The 20919-nt window shown below is 35.2% G+C and overlaps 2 protein-coding genes and 1 long non-coding RNA gene across 5 annotated transcripts in view; 1 reads left to right on the top strand and 2 right to left on the bottom strand.

Moving 5' to 3' along the window:
- LOC111418957 (uncharacterized) overlaps positions 1–20919 on the top strand; it is a 58029-nt gene that overhangs the window by 9573 nt on the left and 27537 nt on the right. Inside the window, exons 1-4 of one of the 3 annotated variants that reach the window (XM_071200651.1) lie at positions 7449–7820; positions 8083–8254; positions 15917–16061; positions 16881–16992. In XM_071200651.1, the coding sequence (XP_071056752.1) occupies positions 15966–16061; positions 16881–16992 (208 nt within the window). In that variant the 5' untranslated portion in view covers positions 7449–7820; positions 8083–8254; positions 15917–15965. Of the gene's footprint in view, positions 1–7448; positions 7821–8082; positions 8255–15202; positions 15662–15916; positions 16062–16880; positions 16993–20919 lie in introns of those variants that run through there. The other 2 variants (XM_071200652.1, XM_071200650.1) reach the window with 2 other exon arrangements.
- LOC111418958 (uncharacterized) lies at positions 4754–7519 on the bottom strand. Its single transcript, XR_002706876.2, has 3 exons — positions 7287–7519; positions 7063–7209; positions 4754–6639 (listed from the first exon to the last, which is right to left on the bottom strand). It is a non-coding gene; the product is annotated as an uncharacterized lncRNA (long non-coding RNA).
- On the bottom strand, positions 16054–16885 carry LOC139432222 (uncharacterized). Its single transcript, XM_071200658.1, has 3 exons — positions 16802–16885; positions 16694–16750; positions 16054–16639 (listed from the first exon to the last, which is right to left on the bottom strand). The coding sequence occupies exons 2-3, from the start codon at positions 16703–16705 to the stop codon at positions 16109–16111; spliced, it is 543 nt and encodes a 180-aa protein (XP_071056759.1). The 5' UTR covers positions 16706–16750; positions 16802–16885; the 3' UTR covers positions 16054–16108.

Raw genomic sequence — 20919 nt, forward strand, 5'->3', positions numbered from 1 at the left:
ATGATAGCTTCTAAATGCAAAATTTCATTGAGTTCAAGTTGGTATTAATAATGTATCAGTTGTAGCGCCTCGCCCGCAAGCGACCTCGGCGAAGTGAGGATAAACGATTTCTCATTCAAGTGTTTCCAAGACAAAATGAACAATATTGTCTAATATAGCCGAAGTCGCTTACGTAGGACTGATATCATAGCTTCTAAATGCAAAATTTCATAGACTTCAGGTTTGTATTAATAATGTATCGGTTGTAGCGCCTCGCCCGCAAGCGACCTCGGCGAAGTGGGGATAAACGATTTCTCATTCAAGTGTTTCCAAGACAAAATGAATAATATCGTCTAATATAGCCGAAGTCGCTTACGTGGAACTGATATCATAGCTTCTAAATGCTAAATTTCATTGAGTTCAAGTTTGTATTAATAATGTATCAGTTGTAGCGCCTCGGCCGCAAGCGACCTCGGCGAAGTGGGGATAAACGATTTCTCATTCAAGTGTTTCCAAGACAAAATGAACAATATCGTCTAATATAGTCGAAGTCGCTTACGTGGGACTGATATCATCGCTTCTAAATGCAAAATTTCATAGACTCCAAGTTTGTATTAATAATGTATCAGTTGTAGCGCCTCGCCCGCAAGCGACCTCGGCGAAGTGGGGATAAACGATTTCTCATTCAAGTGTTTCCAAGACAAAATGAACAATATCGTCTAATATAGCCGAAGACGCTTACGTGGGACTGATTTCATATCTTCTAAATGCAAAATTTCATAGACTTCAAGTTTGTATTAATAATGTATCAGTTGTAGCGCATCGCCCGCAAGCGACCTCGGCGAAGTGGGGATAAACGATTTCTCATTCAAGTGTTTCCAAGACAAAATGAACAATATTGTCTAATATAGCCGAAGTCGCTTACGTAGGACTGATATCATAGCTTCTAAATGCAAAATTTCATAGACTTCAGGTTTGTATTAATAATGTATCGGTTGTAGCGCCTCGCCCGCAAGCGACCTCGGCGAAGTGGGGATAAACGATTTCTCATTCAAGTGTTTCCAAGACAAAATGAATAATATCGTCTAATATAGCCGAAGTCGCTTACGTGGAACTGATATCATAGCTTCTAAATGCTAAATTTCATTGAGTTCAAGTTTGTATTAATAATGTATCAGTTGTAGCGCCTCGGCCGCAAGCGACCTCGGCGAAGTGGGGATAAACGATTTCTCATTCAAGTGTTTCCAAGACAAAATGAACAATATCGTCTAATATAGTCGAAGTCGCTTACGTGGGACTGATATCATCGCTTCTAAATGCAAAATTTCATAGACTCCAAGTTTGTATTAATAATGTATCAGTTGTAGCGCCTCGCCCGCAAGCGACCTCGGCGAAGTGGGGATAAACGATTTCTCATTCAAGTGTTTCCAAGACAAAATGAATAATATCGTCTAATATAGCCGAAGTCGCTTACGTGGAACTGATATCATAGCTTCTAAATGCTAAATTTCATTGAGTTCAAGTTTGTATTAATAATGTATCAGTTGTAGCGCCTCGGCCGCAAGCGACCTCGGCGAAGTGGGGATAAACGATTTCTCATTCAAGTGTTTCCAAGACAAAATGAACAATATCGTCTAATATAGTCGAAGTCGCTTACGTGGGACTGATATCATCGCTTCTAAATGCAAAATTTCATAGACTCCAAGTTTGTATTAATAATGTATCAGTTGTAGCGCCTCGCCCGCAAGCGACCTCGGCGAAGTGGGGATAAACGATTTCTCATTCAAGTGTTTCCAAGACAAAATGAACAATATCGTCTAATATAGCCGAAGTCGCTTACGTAGGACTGATATGATAGCTTCTAAATGCAAAATTTCATTGAGTTCAAGTTTATATTAATAATGTATCAGTTGTAGCGCCTCGCCCGCAAGCGACCTCGGCGAAGTGGGGATAAACGATTTCTCATTCAAGTGTTTCCAAGACAAAATGAATAATATCGTCTAATATAGCCGAAGTCGCTTACGTGGAACTGATATCATAGCTTCTAAATGCAAAATTTCATTGAGTTCAAGTTTGTATTAATAATGTATCAGTTGTAGCGCCTCGCCCGCAAGCGACCTCGGCGAAGTGGAGATAAACGATTTCTCATTCAAGTGTTTCCAAGACAAAATGAATAATATCGTCTAATATAGCCGAAGTCGCTTACGTGGGACTGATATCATAGCTTCTAAATGCAAAATTTCATTGACTTCAAGGTTGTATTAATAATGTATCAGTTGTAGCGCCTCGCCCGCAAGCGACCTCGGCGAAGTGGGGATAAACGATTTCTTATTCAAGTGTTTCCAAGATAAAATGAACAATATCGTCTAATATAGCCGAAGTTGCTTACGTGGAACTGATATCATAGCTTCTAAATGCAAAATTTCATAGACTTCAGGTTTGTATTAATAATGTATCAGTTGTAGCGCCTCGCCCGCAAGCGACCTCGGCGAAGTGGGGATTCCTCACTGTAATTTCCTAAATTATCCGGAAATTTATCCAGATGATTGCGGAGATAATGTAACTTGATAGTCATATTTGCTCCTAGAGTCTGAAAGTTTGTCAGCATATTTTGTACAATTTCTTCATAATTTGATGCTTTATGGTTAACTAGGAAATTTTCGACTACCAATACAAAACTTTTCCAAGCTTTACTTTCCGGAACAGTCATAACTTTAATAAAATCTGTGTCTTTCATCAATTGCCGTATTTGAGGACCATCAAATATTCCACCTTTCAACTTTTCCATACTACGCTTCGGAAATTTTCTACAAATGTAATTAAAACAATCTCCTTCCTTGTCCAACGCTTTTACAAATTACTTTATCATTCCTCACTTAATATATAAAAGTGGAAGTATGATTTTGTCTCTGCTCACCAACGGCTCCCTTATTACATTGGCTTTACGGACAGTTAAAGAATTTCTTACAGACCAAACATCTTATTCCCAATGAAGTTGCTTTGCGCTACTGTCCTACATACAAATAAAGCAAGGGTATTTCGTGTATCCTTGTGTATACTTTATTGACCAAGTAAAAAAATAACCATTTTCAAATTCACACAGATCGGCCATTGATGCTTCCGAGTAATGAATTTTTTCTAAAACTAATTTTACATTTTAATATTTTTCTTTGAGTTTTGTTGAATGTGCAAATTTATTTCCATTGTGCAGTAAGACGCATTTATAACTTCTTTTACAACTGTCCATAAAAAGGCGCCACTCAGTAGGTTTGTATTCTTTTAAACCTATGTCTAGAAGCAGTTTCGCGATATCATTAGAGACTAGTTTCGAAATAACACCGTCATCTTCAGTCGAAACTAGCAAAAACGAAAAACATATTAAAATAAGACAGTTTAAAAATGTACGGTCAAAATTTCAAAGCAATATACTATACATGAAAAGCGAAAAACTCAAACGACAAACATTATCTCGAAGAAAAATGTCTTTAAAAATGTAAAAATGTCTTGAAAAGTGACATTATTGTAAGGAATAGGTTTATATTTCAAGTTATTTAAAGTTTTAAACATAAATAGGGTCTCTTTGTTGCTGTATTTTGTGAAATAGTCTATTAATGATGTGTTTTGGGAATTTATTATTATATGCAATCTCAAATACATAGTCAATTTCTTTTATCCTATTCTGTTTGGAGAGGGGGAGAATTCTATTTATTAAAAATCTAAAATTAGCAAGTTTTTGTGACAAAAAACGTCGTCGACATATCTTACCCATTTATTAATATTTTTCTTGTGTAGTCTAAAAAGATATCTGCCAGGAGACCTGATAAAGGCATCCCTAAACACCTTCCGAAATAAAGTAGTATTCGTTATTAAATGTACAATAATTTTAAATGACTATGTGTTTTAAAATGTAATTTAAATGGTCGACGGTCGTTTTATTATTAGAAAACGAATTAAACATTTTTGACGTTATTTCAAATGTTTGGTCAATTGGAATATTATTAATGGAGTATTTCGGTGAAAACTTAATATCCCTAAATATATTTAGCATAAAGTTAACAAGTTTTTGGGTAGGTGAGTTATTAAAGGAGGTGATAGGTCTAATGGCATGTTTATTTTGTGAAGCTTTGGGAGGGAGTACAATTTTGAAATGGTGGGGTTCATACTTATAAAGAATGAGCTGTTAAAATATTTGTAATTGGAATTCGTCAAAAATGGAGTATACTCAACTAGGGTCTCCTTACATTTATTAATTATCTGTTTTGTATTTCTAACGATTTTCTCCAAGGGATGTATTGTTGTCTAATATAAGTACACCCGCCCCCTTGTCTGCTTTTACGAAAATACCGTTTCCTTTAGTTAATTTGCTTTTATAGATTTTATATTTTTCCAATCTTCTTTTTGGCTATTATTATTCCCTTTGTTGTTTGGGAAGTTGAAATTAAACTCTTAAAGCCTCTGTTTGTTTATATTAAATGTACTTGGTACCAGTTTCGATCAACTAATAATGATCATCATCAGCCAAATCTACAAAGCGAAAGAAGAAAATTACAAAAATCTAGAGAAAAAACCATGATGCTGAAAATGTTTATTCTACATAACACCAACCCTTTTATTAATAACATAAATAAGTGGATAAGATATGTTGACGATATATTTGAAGAAACTAAATACTTATTGCACTTAATATATATAGATATTGTATTATTTTGTTTTTGTTCGATTAATAATTATTTATGCAAACCAATTTTGACAAATTAATTATGCAAACGATAAATCACACAAAAATATTTTATTTGATTCGCAACGAACAAAAATACATTTTTAAATTAAAAAACATGAATCTCAGGGAATAGAAAAATAAATTGCAGGTTCATGGAGACATCTATTAACAAAATTTTTAAATTTACGAACTAAACATAAAAACGAGCCTAAATAAATACGTCTGTGCAAGAAAGAGGTAACTCTTTTACCTCTTTTAGAAGAGTGTTGTCGTAGACAAAGCTTATACGCGTTAATTTTATGAGTGTCTTTTAAGATTGATTTTTAATCGCGATGGTTATAAAAATTAAAGGAAATATGTTCACTTATCTTGTTTCTTTCCGGAGATGTGACATGTCAGTTAAAAATGGCTGGGTGACCTTGATCTTGAGGGATTCTTCGGTGTTAGAAGTTTAGGATTCTCGGGTTCTTCGGGAACAGGATGAAAAATTGGACTCGAACTCAGGTATGGTTTCGATTTCTTCGAAGATAATTCAGAAACACTTGTTTAGTTGTCAAAAAAAAATCTAAGTTCAGACTTAGGTTAGAAAATTTAAGGTTAATTTGACGTAGATTCGACAACACTTGTCTCTAGCCAAATTTGAACTCTCCCCGCTGTCAATTTGCGCGGCCTTATATACCCTTTTTGGACAAAGCCTTCTTGGATATCCGAATTTGATCGTCTCAATTTGAATCTGAGCTCTCCGATTGGTTGATTAAGTAGCGGGAATTATAAATTACACAGGTTAGCCAAAATAATTGATTTTTTTAAAGAAAATAACTGTCAATTTTGAAAATATTCGAAATTATTAATAAACTTTAAATTTGATTAAGATTCTGTAATTTTGTAGCTAATTTTTCGTTTTTTTAGATAAACGCGCTTTCGGGTGTCAATTTCCTTCGAGAAAGTCGTAATTTGATGTTGAAGTTTGGAAATGAAAAATTGGAATTTAAATATTTAAAATGATACAGAAATGGATGAAATTGCGGCCTATGGGCTAAATCGATACAATCTATCGATCTCGCATGGTTTTAGAATCTAAAATCGTCTGAAAAGTCGCCAAAATCAATACCTGTCAAAAATGTAAATGACAAGGTCAAATTTGAAGGTCATGGACTTTAAGAAATTACTTCTTTCTTGCACATCGCCCTAAATTTTCTTAAATCTAAGCGAAAATCATAACAAAACGTTACTACTTAGTCAAATCTATAATATTAAAGATCTTAAATTTAATTAGTATTTTTTGTTTCTTCGGAAACGGATTTTATTACAATATATTTTGCATATGGAACGGGGGTACATTTCCTTTGCAACTTATTGATACACTCTTGTATAAAACCATTATAAAACATGATCCTCTATTTAAAAAGACCATCCAAAATCCTGATAATTATTGTTCATTACCTTACAATCCTTTGAATTTTAAAATTAAGCACATTTTACAAAACCATGACATTAAATTGCTCAGCAATTACAAGAATAAAGAGGAAACACACAATTGCAGTGGAGTCTATTCTATTTCATGTGTCAACTGCAAAGCTATATTGTATATCGGACAAACAGGGAGAAAATTATCAAAACGACTAGCAGAACACAATACAAAACCTCGAAAACAAAAATATTGTAATTATGTTAGAATTCATTATGTTTTATTTGCTATTTACGTTTTTTAATCCACGTAAAGCCAATACGAAGTAATTTTGACAGTAACATAACCTCAAATTTCTTTTTTCATTAATTTCTTAATGTAATTCATGTTTGTCCAGTTGAAACCATTGAAAACGATAATCTTAGCCTGTCAAGAACGAAAACCATCGATCATATGAGAGTTTTAATGAAGAATTGGACGAAAATCCGTACATTAAATAATTGAATGTATTTTTAAAGTTGAGCGTTGAAATCTAAAAGAAAATGTTTCGAAATCAGCACAAACAAAGTTAATGCAACAAAACTACAACTTTTCATACATAAATATTATTAATATAGAAAATTTAATAATTTTTGATAAAATTTAATTGGTGACATTTGACATTTCAAAGTTGGCCATACCGGAAAAATTTAAATTACGAATTTCAAGTTGAAGAATTTAACCAATCAGAAGACGTTATTTAAAATGATCTAATATGAAACAAACAAAACTGGTAGATTTTAGTGTGATTTCGAACGTGATGAGGAGTGCACGCTAATTTTGTCCGCCATCATTTAGTAAAAACCAAAGCAAAAGTTAGGTTACCTGTCAATTCAATTGTGACATAACCTCAAAAATAGTAAACTTATTATTTAATAAGTTGAGTAAGAAGATTATTTGAATTAAAATTATTCACCTTTAATAATAAACAAGAAAATTAACTGGTTCCTGATCCAATTAATCCAGTACACCATTCTGAAGAATTATTCCAATCCAATCAAGAATCTTTGTTACCGGTTCCTTTTGAAGAATCCAAGTTTCCTTATCCGAGAACTTCATTAATCTACAAGATTAAGCTAAGTTATAATTTTCAATTTCATTATTATTCGTTGTTTTTATTTTAATATTAATTTCACTTACCTTAAATATGATTAATTGAGTTATTATTTTGTTTGGTTATGTTATTACAATTTCATAACGTATAATTCAATTATTAAAACTGGTTAATTTAATTTCCTTCGTATTAACTACAAGTAAGATTTAATGATTTCACTGAGAGTTTTGTTAAAATTTATTTATTTATTTTTGTACTCGATTACTCAAGTGTTGAACTCACAAATAACCCTGAAATCTTACGCTTACCTGAGTCATTTGACAAATTGACAACGCTGTAGGAACAGTGTTGAGAGTTAAATTGAATTTATTATTTTTTTAATGTTATATATGCCACCACACCATATATATTTTGTTTCATAACTGATCTTGTTTATCTTTTAATTCATTACGCGTAACAGAGCGAAATCCAACAGGTCAAAACGCAATCTCCAATTGAAATTCGAACACCCGTAAATTACCATGACAGAATCTCGGATCATCCGAGCTGCAAATACAATTCTGAATATCATCATGTGAAATATCGGTTGGGTTGATAGCTGGATACATGATGCCTAATAGGTGAATTTCAACGCCAATTATCATAACGTCATATTTATAATTGGAGTTATTTTAAGTTAATAAAAGTTTGTTAATAATTTGGTTAAATATTAATTATTCCCCCTTGTAAATTTAACAAGATATTTGCTTAAGAGAGATATTGCGCAAGTTTCCGTGAAACTTACCATAAGTTAAACCGAGATAAGAAACTTCAAATGACTTCATTACACGTTTCTCCTTATAGCCAGGATTGTATTCAAACCTTGTAATATATTTGTTTCAGAACTCATTCGTTGACGTCAATGTTATACGAGGACGGTTTGTTCGTAAATCTAAATATCCATCACGTGGAATTACGAGAGGTCAACGAATTTAGGTTGTCCTACCCTTGTTTCTTGAGCCGTAAAAAAGATAATTTTTTACACGTGTGACGTGATGAGGGGTGATTATAAAACGTATGTAATAATAATAAATTTACTGTATTCTGAGTTCTATTTGATGTCTATTCTACATCAGACATTTGATACAATTACAATGTGATTGTTCTGGTCGGTATAAGTACGCTGAACACATGTCGAGATTAACTGTACACACATGTTGAAAATCTATTCATAATTATACAACGGCGTATAACACTTTAGAATTTCGCGAAATGTGCGGTAGCACCATTTTATTACCGAAGAATTGTATGGAAACCATAACGGCGTTGATGATTGCCTTGCATCGGTAATTATCCCACTTGACGCATGAATTATTAAACTTGAATTCATCTTTAGGTACATTTTATTGTATTTAAAAACGAATGAATAAGAGTTAAGTTAGATATGCATCGACAAACGGAGGTCTATTTAGGAAAAACGTTCCCAAGCTCACGCCAGGGCACCATTAACAGTTATTGTTGCTCATTAGTGAAGAAAAGTTCAGTTGGTGGCACAATACCGGTTAACTAGATGATTATCTATCCCACGGTGTGGTAATGGACAAGATCAAAAATTATCTAATACTCTAATTCATTAACGTTTTTAAGGTCAAGCAAAAAAAAAATTGAAATATTTGCACTAATTACTAATAAAACTGTAAATAGTAACACTTTGTACTACTTTCAATAAATGACATAACGGAAACATCAGTTAAACTACATTTCTGATTAGTAGACAATTTATAACCTCTGGCATAGTAATAAATAGGTTTTATCTCGTTTTATTTGTTGAAATACTAACCCGAGGTGAAGTGACCGATTTAATATAACCAAAAGCAAAAAGTTGTGTTAATAACGAATTTCACGTTATCACAAATCATCTACAAACTCCTTTCACGCCTAGGATTATTTGAAAATAATCCAAATAACATTTGCATAAAATTACAATAATGTTGTTTCCCAGAAAAGATCAATTAAGTATAACACTCGGTATGCAAAGAGAGAAAAAGGAAGCTAATTCCCAACGGTAATACGGTGTCGTATATACAGATTATTGTCGAATCTACCTACTAATAATTTTACGACCTCATAAAATACGTATTATTACTTTATTACAGAAGCTAACTCAATTCTTTCTGGTACTATTATTAAAGTTGTTAGAAAAAAGGTAAAGTATCCCGGTAACGACCTTGAGTTTACGGTTACAGGCCACAGACGTTTCGGACAATTAAATTGACCGGAAGTGCACTTCCGGTTAGTGGGTAACTTTAACATGTTAAAGATTTTTGTCGTTAAATTATTATTAAATTTAAATTTATTAAATTTTCATAAATATGAATAAATAAAGCTTAACCTTTTGTGTCCCGACGGTACTTTAAAGTAGCGGTAGTTTTAAACATTCATTTTAAACTGTAGTCATCTAATCGCTGCATTTAGAGCTGTCGGTACTTTCTACTCTACAAGAAAGTACCTGTATAAAAATGACGCAATGTAGTTTTTTTAGGTATATCTAAACTCCAGATGTGAGGTTAGAAGTTTAGTGAAAAGTGGTGTTGCTGAATTTTGTTGTTCAAAAAGGTATCTTTAGGTGTGATTATGTGTATTGTTTACGTATTGCATTTTCAAACATTTCTTATTTCCCGAAAAAGTTACATTTTGTGTTTGGTACGTAAAAGTACCGTCAGGATAATATTCAGATTAATGTAAAAATGAGCCAAGCAGATACAAATACGTTTTCGTACTTGAACAAAGCTTTGACTGATGAAAAACTTTTGGTTGAGGTTGAAAAACTTTGTGACAGACAGATATAGAACATGACATTGTTATTACTAGTGTTAGTGAGGTATCTATGCTGGAAGATGAAGAAGTGGAACGTTTTACAACTTGCAATAAAAGATATTACCTTTCAAAGTAATTTGTACGCCTCCCAAAGGAATAAAACGCAAAACTTGAAAAAAGAAGAATTCCTGTGTTTCCTTAACATAAATTTCTTAATGAGTTATCACAGTTTGCCAAGCTATAAACTCTTCTGGAGTAAGACTTGGGTGTACCACTTGTCATACGAACAATGACCCGTAACAGGTTTCAGGAGATTTTATCATATCTGCATGTCAGCGATAACAGCATTATTCCTAAGAACAATACAGATCAACTATACAAGATCCGTTCGTATTTTGAATCACTTAACCATCAGTTCTCCAGCTATTATCATGGCACTAGGCAGTTAGTTGTAGATGAATTCAAAGGGAGGTCAAGCATGAAACTATTCAATCCCATGAAGCCCATAAAAAAGGGTTATAAGCTCTGGTGCTTAGCAGACAAGAAAGGGTACATAAAGAAATTTGATGTGTATCAGGAAAAATTTCCGGAAACTGAACTAGGTGAAAAGATACAACTGGATTGGTAAATGATAAATAAATGAAAAAAGGAGATTATGATTACCGGATCTCAAATTTAGATATAAGTTATTACAAATGGAAGGACAGTAAGTGCGTAAAATTTTGCTCTAATTTTCATGGAACAGAAGAGATCACCGCAAACAGGAAGCAAAAGATTGGAACGAAAATTGGTGTGTGCTGTCCTTCAGACGTTGATGATCGATCACCTTCGACAAGTGTACGCAATCAACTGTCGTTCCAACAGTGGTGGAACTTCGTTAATTCATTTGTCATATATTCTAAATATGAAAAGGAAAGGATGACGCTATTAGATATTCGTCGTTCTGTAGCTACAGGTCTGATAAATAAATATACAAATTTATTGCGACCACGAAACTGTCGTAGCGCAAGTTCACCCAAAAAAACGAAAGTACGGCTATTCTGTCACTGACGTAAGGCTTGGGCGCCGTGTTTCGCACTGGATTACTTTTGAAAAAGAAAGAGGAAGGTAGGAAAATTGTTCTGCCAAAGCTATTCAATCCAGACCCCACTCAAAATGTACTGCGTGCAATGTTTATTTATGTTGTAATGAAAGAAAAAACTGTTTTTCTGAATATCATAATGTGATTTAGCTAAACCAATTGTTACTTATTTTGATAACGTAATAAAAAATGTATTATTTTTAAATTAGATATAAAAGTTTTTATACATGGGTTGGGTTAGGTTGGGTTGAAATAAAATTAATGTTATATTTTACTGCAACATCACTAAAGTATATTTTAATGCTTGACGGTACTCTCAAGTACCATTACCGCCCTGGAATGGGAGGATTGTCATATTTTGCTAAAATTGAATCCAAAGGCCTTTAATGAGTGTATTTTGATAGCATTTTAATTCTGCCACAAAGTTTCAAACATTTTGACTTCTTGGGACACAAAAGGTTAAATAAAGATATTATATACATATACAGGGTGAGTTATTAGTATCCCGGCGGATGATAGTTGCTAAACCGTTTGAGAAAGAAAAAAAAGTTTTATACAAAAGTTGTTTAACTCACCACTTTTTATTACGTAAAATTATTTTCACTAATACAGGTGTTTCATTTAAGCGTAACAGAGAGTATGTAGGTTTTTTTAAATGAAACACCCTATACATTTTATCATATATTTTTATGTATATATAAAATTTTTGGAACACTTTTAATAATTTGGTTTAATAATTCAAAAACTTGCATTTTTAAAGCAGTATAATTATTTTATTATAAAATCATTACACCATTCCCTCCTTTAACTATTAATTTCTAAATCATTACAAACGACGTTTCGGGACTATTCCCCCTCGTTTCGGGTCTTTTGAAAAAGACGTGATGTGTAGGCGTGATGGGATGGGTAGGCGTGATGATAAAATTGAAAAAGTTTGATGACAAAAATTATTAAACCTGATGATGGGAATAGTCCCGAAACGTCGTTTGTAACGATTTAGAAATAAATAGTTAAAGGAGAGAATGGTGTAATGATTTTATAATAAAATAATAAAGGAAAACCTTCACACACAAGAAATTGTAGTATAATTATTAATTCGTGATGAAAAACTTGAGGTAAATTTAATAATAATAATAAAATTTGAAATAATTTAAGTATATACAACTCTTTATACAAACTCTACAGCGGTGCCATCTTTTGAAAGTATCGCGAAACACCGCTGTTACCTAGAGTTGTTTCCAACCGCTTTAACCGGTTTTAAATAGATGGCGCTAAAAATAATTTATTTTAATCATTAACGGTTTTAATCATTTGAAAGGTAATCATTCCTTATAATTAACGTTCCCAAAAAAGAATTATCATTATCTGACCCATCCAACTATCGCCCTATCACCCTTCTTCTAGTTATTGGCAAGATCTTGAAAAGATCAAAAACAAGCTATTGGGAGTCGTCTCTAATAAAATACCGAATTACCAATTTGGATTTCAATTTGGTAGATCTACGTCCCACGCTCTAGTAGAGCTGATTTTCAAATTCCAAGTGACATGATTCCGAAAACGCCATTCTGCGGTAGTGTTCGATTCAGTGTGGCATCGAGGATTTAACCTACTTAACCAATTCCTTTCCAACTGCTCCTTACATTACATTACATAGAATACATATCGGGTAGGCGGACCAACCAACCTTGCACCGCGACCCTAAGGATCTATTGTACCCCGATAGATATCATTATCAAATTTCACCGTGCAGTCCAATGCTCTTAACGAACATTAATACCTTGCTCGGCGAAAGGTCATTCAGATCTTTTAAGGAGATAAACTGCGACCCAAAAATCGAGAATCTGATACGGTTAACGGCAGGGCAGTGGCATAAAACATGCTCAACCGTCTCTGCTTCCTCCGCACATAGTCGGCATTCAACACCGTCGGCTAAACCCAACAAGTTGAGGTGTGCTTTTAATCGGCAGTGCCCAGTAAAAACACCCATTAGAACTTTTATGCTACTACGGGCAAGTCCCAAAATATTCCCGGGTTTGACAGTGGCGATGTTAATAAACACCTTAGCATGTCTCATTCCAGGAGAACTGGTCCACAGTAGGCGAAGTCTCTCTTCAGCCCACAGTCCAATCCTATATTTGGCCATCGCAAATGATACACCAACTGCTGGTTCCGGTCCCACAAACGCTTCAGCGCTGCCATCTCGTGGTAGCTTATCTGCCGCTTCATTGCCAGCAACACCAGAGTGACCCGGGACCCAGATCAGAGAGACTCTGTTATCACAACTCAGTGTGTTTAATGTTCTCTTACAATCATTAACCAGAGCCGACACCGTTTTCACGGCTTGCAGCGCCTGGAGAGCGGCTTGACTGTCTGAGAAGATTCGTACTGTCATGTTCTTCACCCCTCTTTCAAGAAGGATTTTAGCACCCATGTCAATAGCAAATACTTCCGCCTGGAATACAGTACAGTACGTACCCAGGCTGTAGGCTTGCTTAATTCGAGGTGTCTGACAGTATACTCCTGCTCCTACCCCTTCAGGCGTTTTTGATCCATCTGTGTACAAGCAAATATCTGCCCGAACCAGAGAATTTTCATTTTCGATCCAGGACTGCCGCTCAGGCAGTACAATCTGGTATCGAGCATTAATCACTGATAGTGATACCGCCAAATCTGACGGCATTGATAGCACAGTATCAGTGCTTATAATGTCTTCCGCAGCCCATTGGTAGGACATGTCGGAACAGTTTTGAGCATATTGCTTAAATCTGTAAATGGTTGTTCTAGCCACTTTCTCTATATGCAAATGCAGAGGAGATAGGCCAAGCAGAACCTCCATTGCTAGAGTTGGCGTTGTGCCTATCGCACCAGAGATTGCCAATCCAGCTACTCGTTGAATTCGTGAAAGTTTACTGATAGCTGAAGTCTGTCGGACTTTCCTATACCAGGCTGCTGCTCCGTATGTGATCATAGGTCTAACCACAGTCACATAGAGCCAGTACAGTTTTTCAGGGGTAAGACCCCAACTTTTTCCACAAAGACTGCGACAAGTCCACAAGGATAGTCTAGCTTTGTGCAAAACTCCCTGCAAATGTCCATTCCATGACAGGGTTTTGTCTAGGATTACTCCTAGATATTTGACTTCCTTTGAGAAAGGAATTTCTTCACCTTGGATAGTTGGGCGGATTAGTCCATCCAACTTTCGCTTCCTGGTGAAGGGCACAACAATTGTCTTTTGCGGGTTTATTGAGAGGTTCTCTCCCTTACACCAAGCGCAAATGGTATCTAGGGTCACCTGGAGGACTTTAGATATCCTCGGCAAACAGGTTCCTTTGACCAACTGCTCCTTAGTAGTAAGATTAAAAAACTACTTCTCCCACAAATTCTCCCCTCAGCAAGGCCTTTCATTTTGCTGCAATATCTACTATTCCAGATAAATTTGATCTGAACTAACAATTTGCAAATACTTGGAAATCTCGATAGGCAGAAGATTAAAATTTTGCGACCATGTCATCAAGGTGAAGATGAAAGCAACAATTTTTTTTTATTTGATACTTTATACCATTTAGAAATAGCGGGAAGATCTGCTGTTAGATTCACCACACGAATCCGACATCCTCAAAATCCACTCTTGAATCACAAAAACGAAATCCCAATAATGCTGCCATCAACTTCCCTATTGATTCCTTAAAAACTTATTCATCACTACCCAATTTTCCTACTACTCTCTGATTCAAGAATCAAGGTTCAAGCAAAAACTTCCTTGGGCAGAAAGACTATGGTCGATTTTGGACCACCTTTTTTGTTATAAATCGCTTTCTCTCTCTCATTTAAAATTAAATTGTGATTATTGAATTTTATTAATTGCTCCTACCTAATTCGTATTATCACTAAAATTATTCATGAATGTCACAACCTATGGAGAACCATCTATTGTATTCTATGAACCACTCCGGGACAGTTTGCAAGAAATGATAAATAACCTCGTTTACATATGAGGAGACATAAATTATTTGGCACGCTTACAATAGGATATTAAATTAAGAAAACACTCGTTCTTTTAAAGTATAAGGCATAACTTCCGTTAGAGTAATTAATCTTAAATCCATCATCCCATTATTTTCATTAGCGAATGTAGCGGTTTTCCGCCTGCTAAATGAATGGTAAGAACGCGAAGTATTTCAGTCTCAGTTCGCTAAATAACACTGTTTTTTTTACAAACGACCTGTTCATGATCGCTAATTATAATGATTTATTATCGTCCAACCCAGGAAGTTATTCCTAAGTCGTATTCTCAAATATGAATTATGTAGGAGGCTCTTTCATGATCAATCTAGATATTGGTACAACTTATTTAATTCGCACTCATTACTTTTTAGTGGGGATTAATTGATTTATTTAGAGTACCATTTTAAACATGTGTGGTATTGAATGTAAAACACCGTAACACAACCAGAAATACAACCCAGCGTTTAATCGCTTAGCTGGGACAATAATTTATAACCCATCTTGACCATTAATAATGTGATGTCGTCACTAATTCTTCTTCATCATGTTTAAATCAGGACCGGATTAAAATTTCTTCAAGTAAGTAAATAAATATTGAGTTAAATAGAATTTTTCGATCCGGCTCTGAAATACATCCTTAGGGTTTATTTTAGAATCCAAATAAACACGGCTATTAATTCAAGAAGTTAAACCGTGTCTGACAACACAGTTTTCGCGATATACCAACGCCAAAGAGAAACTTACCTCTTGGTTCTTTAACACAACTTCCGATGTCGTTAAAATTTACGACCACCATAGTACCGTTATAAGGTTTCTGTATCTCTTTCTTTCCAGGAGAACTTCTCCGAACTGACCAAATCGGAGTTTCAGATTCCGCATTAGAATGCAAACCAAGAATGTTAATATCGATAGGGCGCCGGCTAATCAACAACAAGAAGGAGGAGGAGGAAAATTGAGTAAAATGCCAGAAATTAGAGAGGTAAATTAATTTATTAATAAAAATTTTTCTATGACTTGATGTATAATTTAAAAACCTAACGCTTTTTTATGCGCGTTTATTAAATCGAATTTACCCTGAGCTATTTCGGGGGTATCTTCGCTAAAACTCAAATGAGATCTTCCTAAAACTTGAGAAACGGCCGCTAAAAATTCTTCTTTGGTTAATGGAACTGGTTCAACCTCAGGCACCAAACCATCTTGTCCAAGAGGTGGGAGTTCCGCTCGGAGTTTTTGAACCAAGTTAACATGTTCGAATCGGGCATTAGCAACTTCTGGTAAATCAACAACTTGTGCTGGGATATCACTGCCGGTAGCAATAAAACCACTCGGACCAGAGGAGTAATGAATAGTATGAGAAATTCCATCTGTATCGATGAAGGTGTAGTAACCGCTGACGGTTCCATCAGGTTTCCTTTCTTCTAACCTTGAGGAATCGATTCCCATGAAATGGAAAGTATACGAACCATCTGTACTTTGTTGAACATTAACATTTGTACCCGTCGGTAAAGGTAAAGCTAAAGCTGAGGAAGCCAAAGAAGCTAAAGCAATGATGATCATCTACAAAAATTTTTTTTAATTAAAATAAAACGATAAAATTAATTTAATACTTACAAACGAATTCATGGTATTGATGTATTCACAAAAACGAATAGCAAAGAAGTGATGATTCTAAAAAAGTAATTCTTATTTATACTCAAAAAAAGTATTTAACTTAATTACCTTGATTTTGATAACAACAAAATTGAAATTCCTTAGTTACAAGTTTTCCTTTTTAATTAATTTTTAATTATTTCTGCAGAAATCGTGGTTAATTGGACAACGACCGGAAATACAAGAAGAAGATGCTCCTCCGGTTCCGCCAAGAGGACCGCTTATTTTCGCACCCATTCCTTTATTACCCAAACAAGCAGGTAAATATTTTTTAGGATGATTAATTATGCTCTCCGAGTAATTTACGATTTCCAGATAAGCGGTATTTAAACTTAACACATAACGCGAGGTGAATTCATCAGTTGGGTGTGGCGACTAATAGTAGTAATTAACCGCATCGGGAACGATAGATAGTTTCGCATTTATGTTTCGCGGCGACCATTAAGGATGTTGAATCTAATAAGTCAATCCTGTATTAATTGGTCCAAGACTTCCTCCACATAAACACGTCTTTTTATCTTTACTATACTCTATTTTTTTAATTCGGAGGAGTAAAATGAAAAGTCACGTTTACACAGTGTAATTTTTTAAAGATTTTTTTTTGGCGGGAGTTTTAAAACCGAATATTTCTAGTTATGGGTTTAGTGTTAGTTCTAGTTTTACACTAGCCTAGAACGTAGACCTACAATTAGAAGCATTCGGGTTTAGCCGTCTTGAGAGACGTGCGGCTAAACCCGAATGATTCTAATTGTAGGTCTTGTGTTAGTTCTAGTTTTACACTAGCACTATCACTAGAACTAACACTAGACCGAGAACTAGCAACATTCGGGTTTAGCCGTCTTGATAGACATGCGGCTAAATCCGAAAGTATCTAGTTCTCGCTCTAGTGTTAGTTAATAATAAAAAATTACAAAAAATGTGTAGAGTGCGTCAATTTAACAATAATTACATTGTAATATAATACAAATTAAATTCAAACATTAAATTGGAAAAACATGTCAAAACATGTCGTGGCAGGATCCTTGTACCCTCCGAAATGTGATTGTAGATCTTGATACTCTAGTACAGAACCGTCTTCTGAATCTTAGTAAGGTGCGTTTTTGGTGGCACCAAATAGCAGGTCACCTTCCCGCGTGTGTCTCGAGGATGTGATATTTCATATTTTTTCACATTCCAGAATATAAATTCCATACAAGGTAGTTATTTTATAGCCTTTAAAGTAACTTCTACAGCTATCAGTATTTTTTAGACCAAAGATTGCTCTTAGACACCCCTTATGTAGTATGAAAATTTTATCCATACCAACACTACGGTTCCAAAAGACAACTCCATATCTTAGCAAGGAATAAACGTATGCATAATAGGCATTTAATGCTGCTTCAATGTCAGCTGATTTCGAAATAATCCGAATAGCATATAAGAAATGACTGATCCTGCCAGCAAGGAAATCAATATGATCAATAGGATCCATTTTCCAACCCAGAAACGAAATCTCTTCAACACTTGCAATCTCAGTATCCCGATACCTCACCTTGATCTGGTCAGAGCATAAGTGATAGTTAATAATTTTCGTTTTTTCTTGTACTTAATTTTATGTTGTGCGCTTCAAACCAATCCGCAAGTTTATTCAGATCCACAATAAGTGATTTCCGCATTTCATAATCAGTGCTACACCTCACCTTGAACCCTGAGGTACTCCAAGCTTGACTTCCCTCCAAGCTGATCTTATTTCTGTTCCTTGTTCACTGTGGGCAACTACACATTGTAACCTCCCTGTTAGATAGGATTTCATCCATGACAAGCTAACACCTCTAAAGCCAAGTCTCTCCAACTTGGTCAAAAGGATTAAATTCTGTACACTATCAAAGACTTTTGTAAGATCCATGAACAATGCTGTTGTGGCCTGTTTTTCATTTAATCCCAAGATAATATTTTCCAACAGTTGAAACATCGCGAATTCGGTGGATCTTCCCTTCCGAAAACCATTTTGATTCTCGTGCAATATATTATATTTGTTTAAATAATTTATAATTCTGTTGTGTACAAGCTTCTCATAAATTTCTGCAAGATTCGATATGAGTGCTATTGGACGATATTACTGTCTTTTTTAACTCATCCGGAAAATGGCCGTCAGTGAAGGATGTGTTTATTAAATGGGTTGGCGGTTTAACCAAGTACCTTGCAGAATGCTTTACCACGCTCGTAGGTATTTAATCTTCACCCGTTGCCGTTGTGTTAAGTATAATGAGAAAGTGTGGCCCACTGACGATAGTGAATATTTAGGTGGTGACCAGGTGGTGACCTAAATATTCATTGTTATCAATATTTTACCAAATCCAAGGACAGTAGAATCTAACAGGACTGCTACATGCATTATATTTTTGTAGCCCACCACGGGTTGGTTGCCCGCACTCTACGTCACACTATTTGCCACGCCCTGTTAACTGTCATTGAGTACTATGCGTTTACTGTGTTTTTTTTTGAGATCTAGACGTTGCATGATAGGCTTTAATACGTCTAAAAAAATAAAACTTCAAAAACAATATGAATACGTCTACGATATAACCTCTAAAAATACACAGCAAACGCATAGAGCTGGGCGTGGCAAATGGTATGACGTAGTTTGCGGGCATGTTGTCACAACAATGAATGTAGCAGTCCTGTTAGATTCTACTGTCCTTGGTCCATGGCCAAATCTTTATAAAATAGTCATTTATTCGCGTCAGAATATTCAAGAACTGCTCATTTATAGCTTCAAAATCCGTTGGCTTTATACCACTTGTGGTAATTTTACCTTGAAGGCGGTTTATTAGTTGCCAAGACGCTCTTGTTTTATTATTAGAATTAATAATGTAATCTGCATTCAATTGTTTTTTAGTAGTTTCAATTTCACACTTTATAATAATTTACAAAAATTGTCGTAGAACTAACACAAAACCTAGAACTAGAATCATTTGGGTTTACCCGTCACAGCCGTCTTGAGAGACGTGCGGCTAAACCCAAATGTTTCTAGTTCTCGGTCTAGTGTTAGTTCTAGTTTTGCACTAGCACTAACACCAGACCTAGAACTAGAATCATTCGGGTTTAGCCGTCTTGAGAGACGTGCGGCTAAACCCAAATGTTTTTAGTTCTCGGTCTAGTGTTAGTTCTAGTTTTGCACTAGCACTATCACTAGATAGAACTAACACTAGACCTAGAACTAGAATCATTCGGGTTTAGCCGTCTTGAGAGACGTGCGGCTAAATCCGAATGTTTCTAGTTCTCGGTCTAGTGTTAGTTAGTTCTAGTTTTGCACTTGCACTATCACTAGCACTAACACCAGACCTAGAACTAGAATCATTCGGGTTTAGCCGTCTTGAGAGACGTGCGGCTAAATCCGAATGTTTCTAGTTCTCGGTCTAGTGTTAGTTCTAGTTTTACACTAGCACTATCACTAGAACTAACACAAGACCTAGAACTAGAATCATTCGGGTTTAGCCGTCTTAAGAGACGTGCGGCTAAATCCGAATGTTTCTAGTTCTCGGTCTAGTGTTAGTTAGTTCTAGTTTTGCACTTGCACTATCACTAGCACTAACACCAGACCTAGAACTAGAATCATTCGGGTTTAGCCGTCTTGAGAGACGTGCGGCTAAATCCGAATGTTTCTAGTTCTCGGTCTAGTGTTAGTTCTAGTTTTACACTAGTACTATCACTAGAACTAACACGAGACCTAGAACTAGAATCATTCGGGTTTAGCCGTCTTAAGAGACGTGCGGCTAAATCCGAATGTTTCTAGTTCTCGGTCTAGTGTTAGTTAGTTCTAGTTTTGCACTTGCACTATCACTAGCACTAACACCAGACCTAGAACTAGAATCATTCGGGTTTAGCCGTCTTGAGAGACGTGCGGCTAAATCCGAATGTTTCTAGTTCTCGGTCTAGTGTTAGTTCTAGTTTTGCACTAGCACTATCACTAGCACTAACACCAGACCTAGAACTAGAATCATTCGGGTTTAGCCGTCTTGAGAGACGTGCGGCTAAATCCGAATGTTTCTAGTTCTCGGTCTTGTGTTAGTTCTAGTTTTAGTTCAATAAAAAGTTTTACACTAGCACTATCACTAGAGCTAACACAAGACCTAGAACTAGAATCATTCGGGTTTAGCCGTCTTAAGAGACGTGCGGCTAAATCCGAATGTTTCTAATTCTCGATC

The sequence above is a fragment of the Onthophagus taurus genome, chromosome 11 (assembly GCF_036711975.1).
Source record: "Onthophagus taurus isolate NC chromosome 11, IU_Otau_3.0, whole genome shotgun sequence".
Classification (NCBI taxonomy): domain Eukaryota; kingdom Metazoa; phylum Arthropoda; class Insecta; order Coleoptera; family Scarabaeidae; genus Onthophagus; species Onthophagus taurus.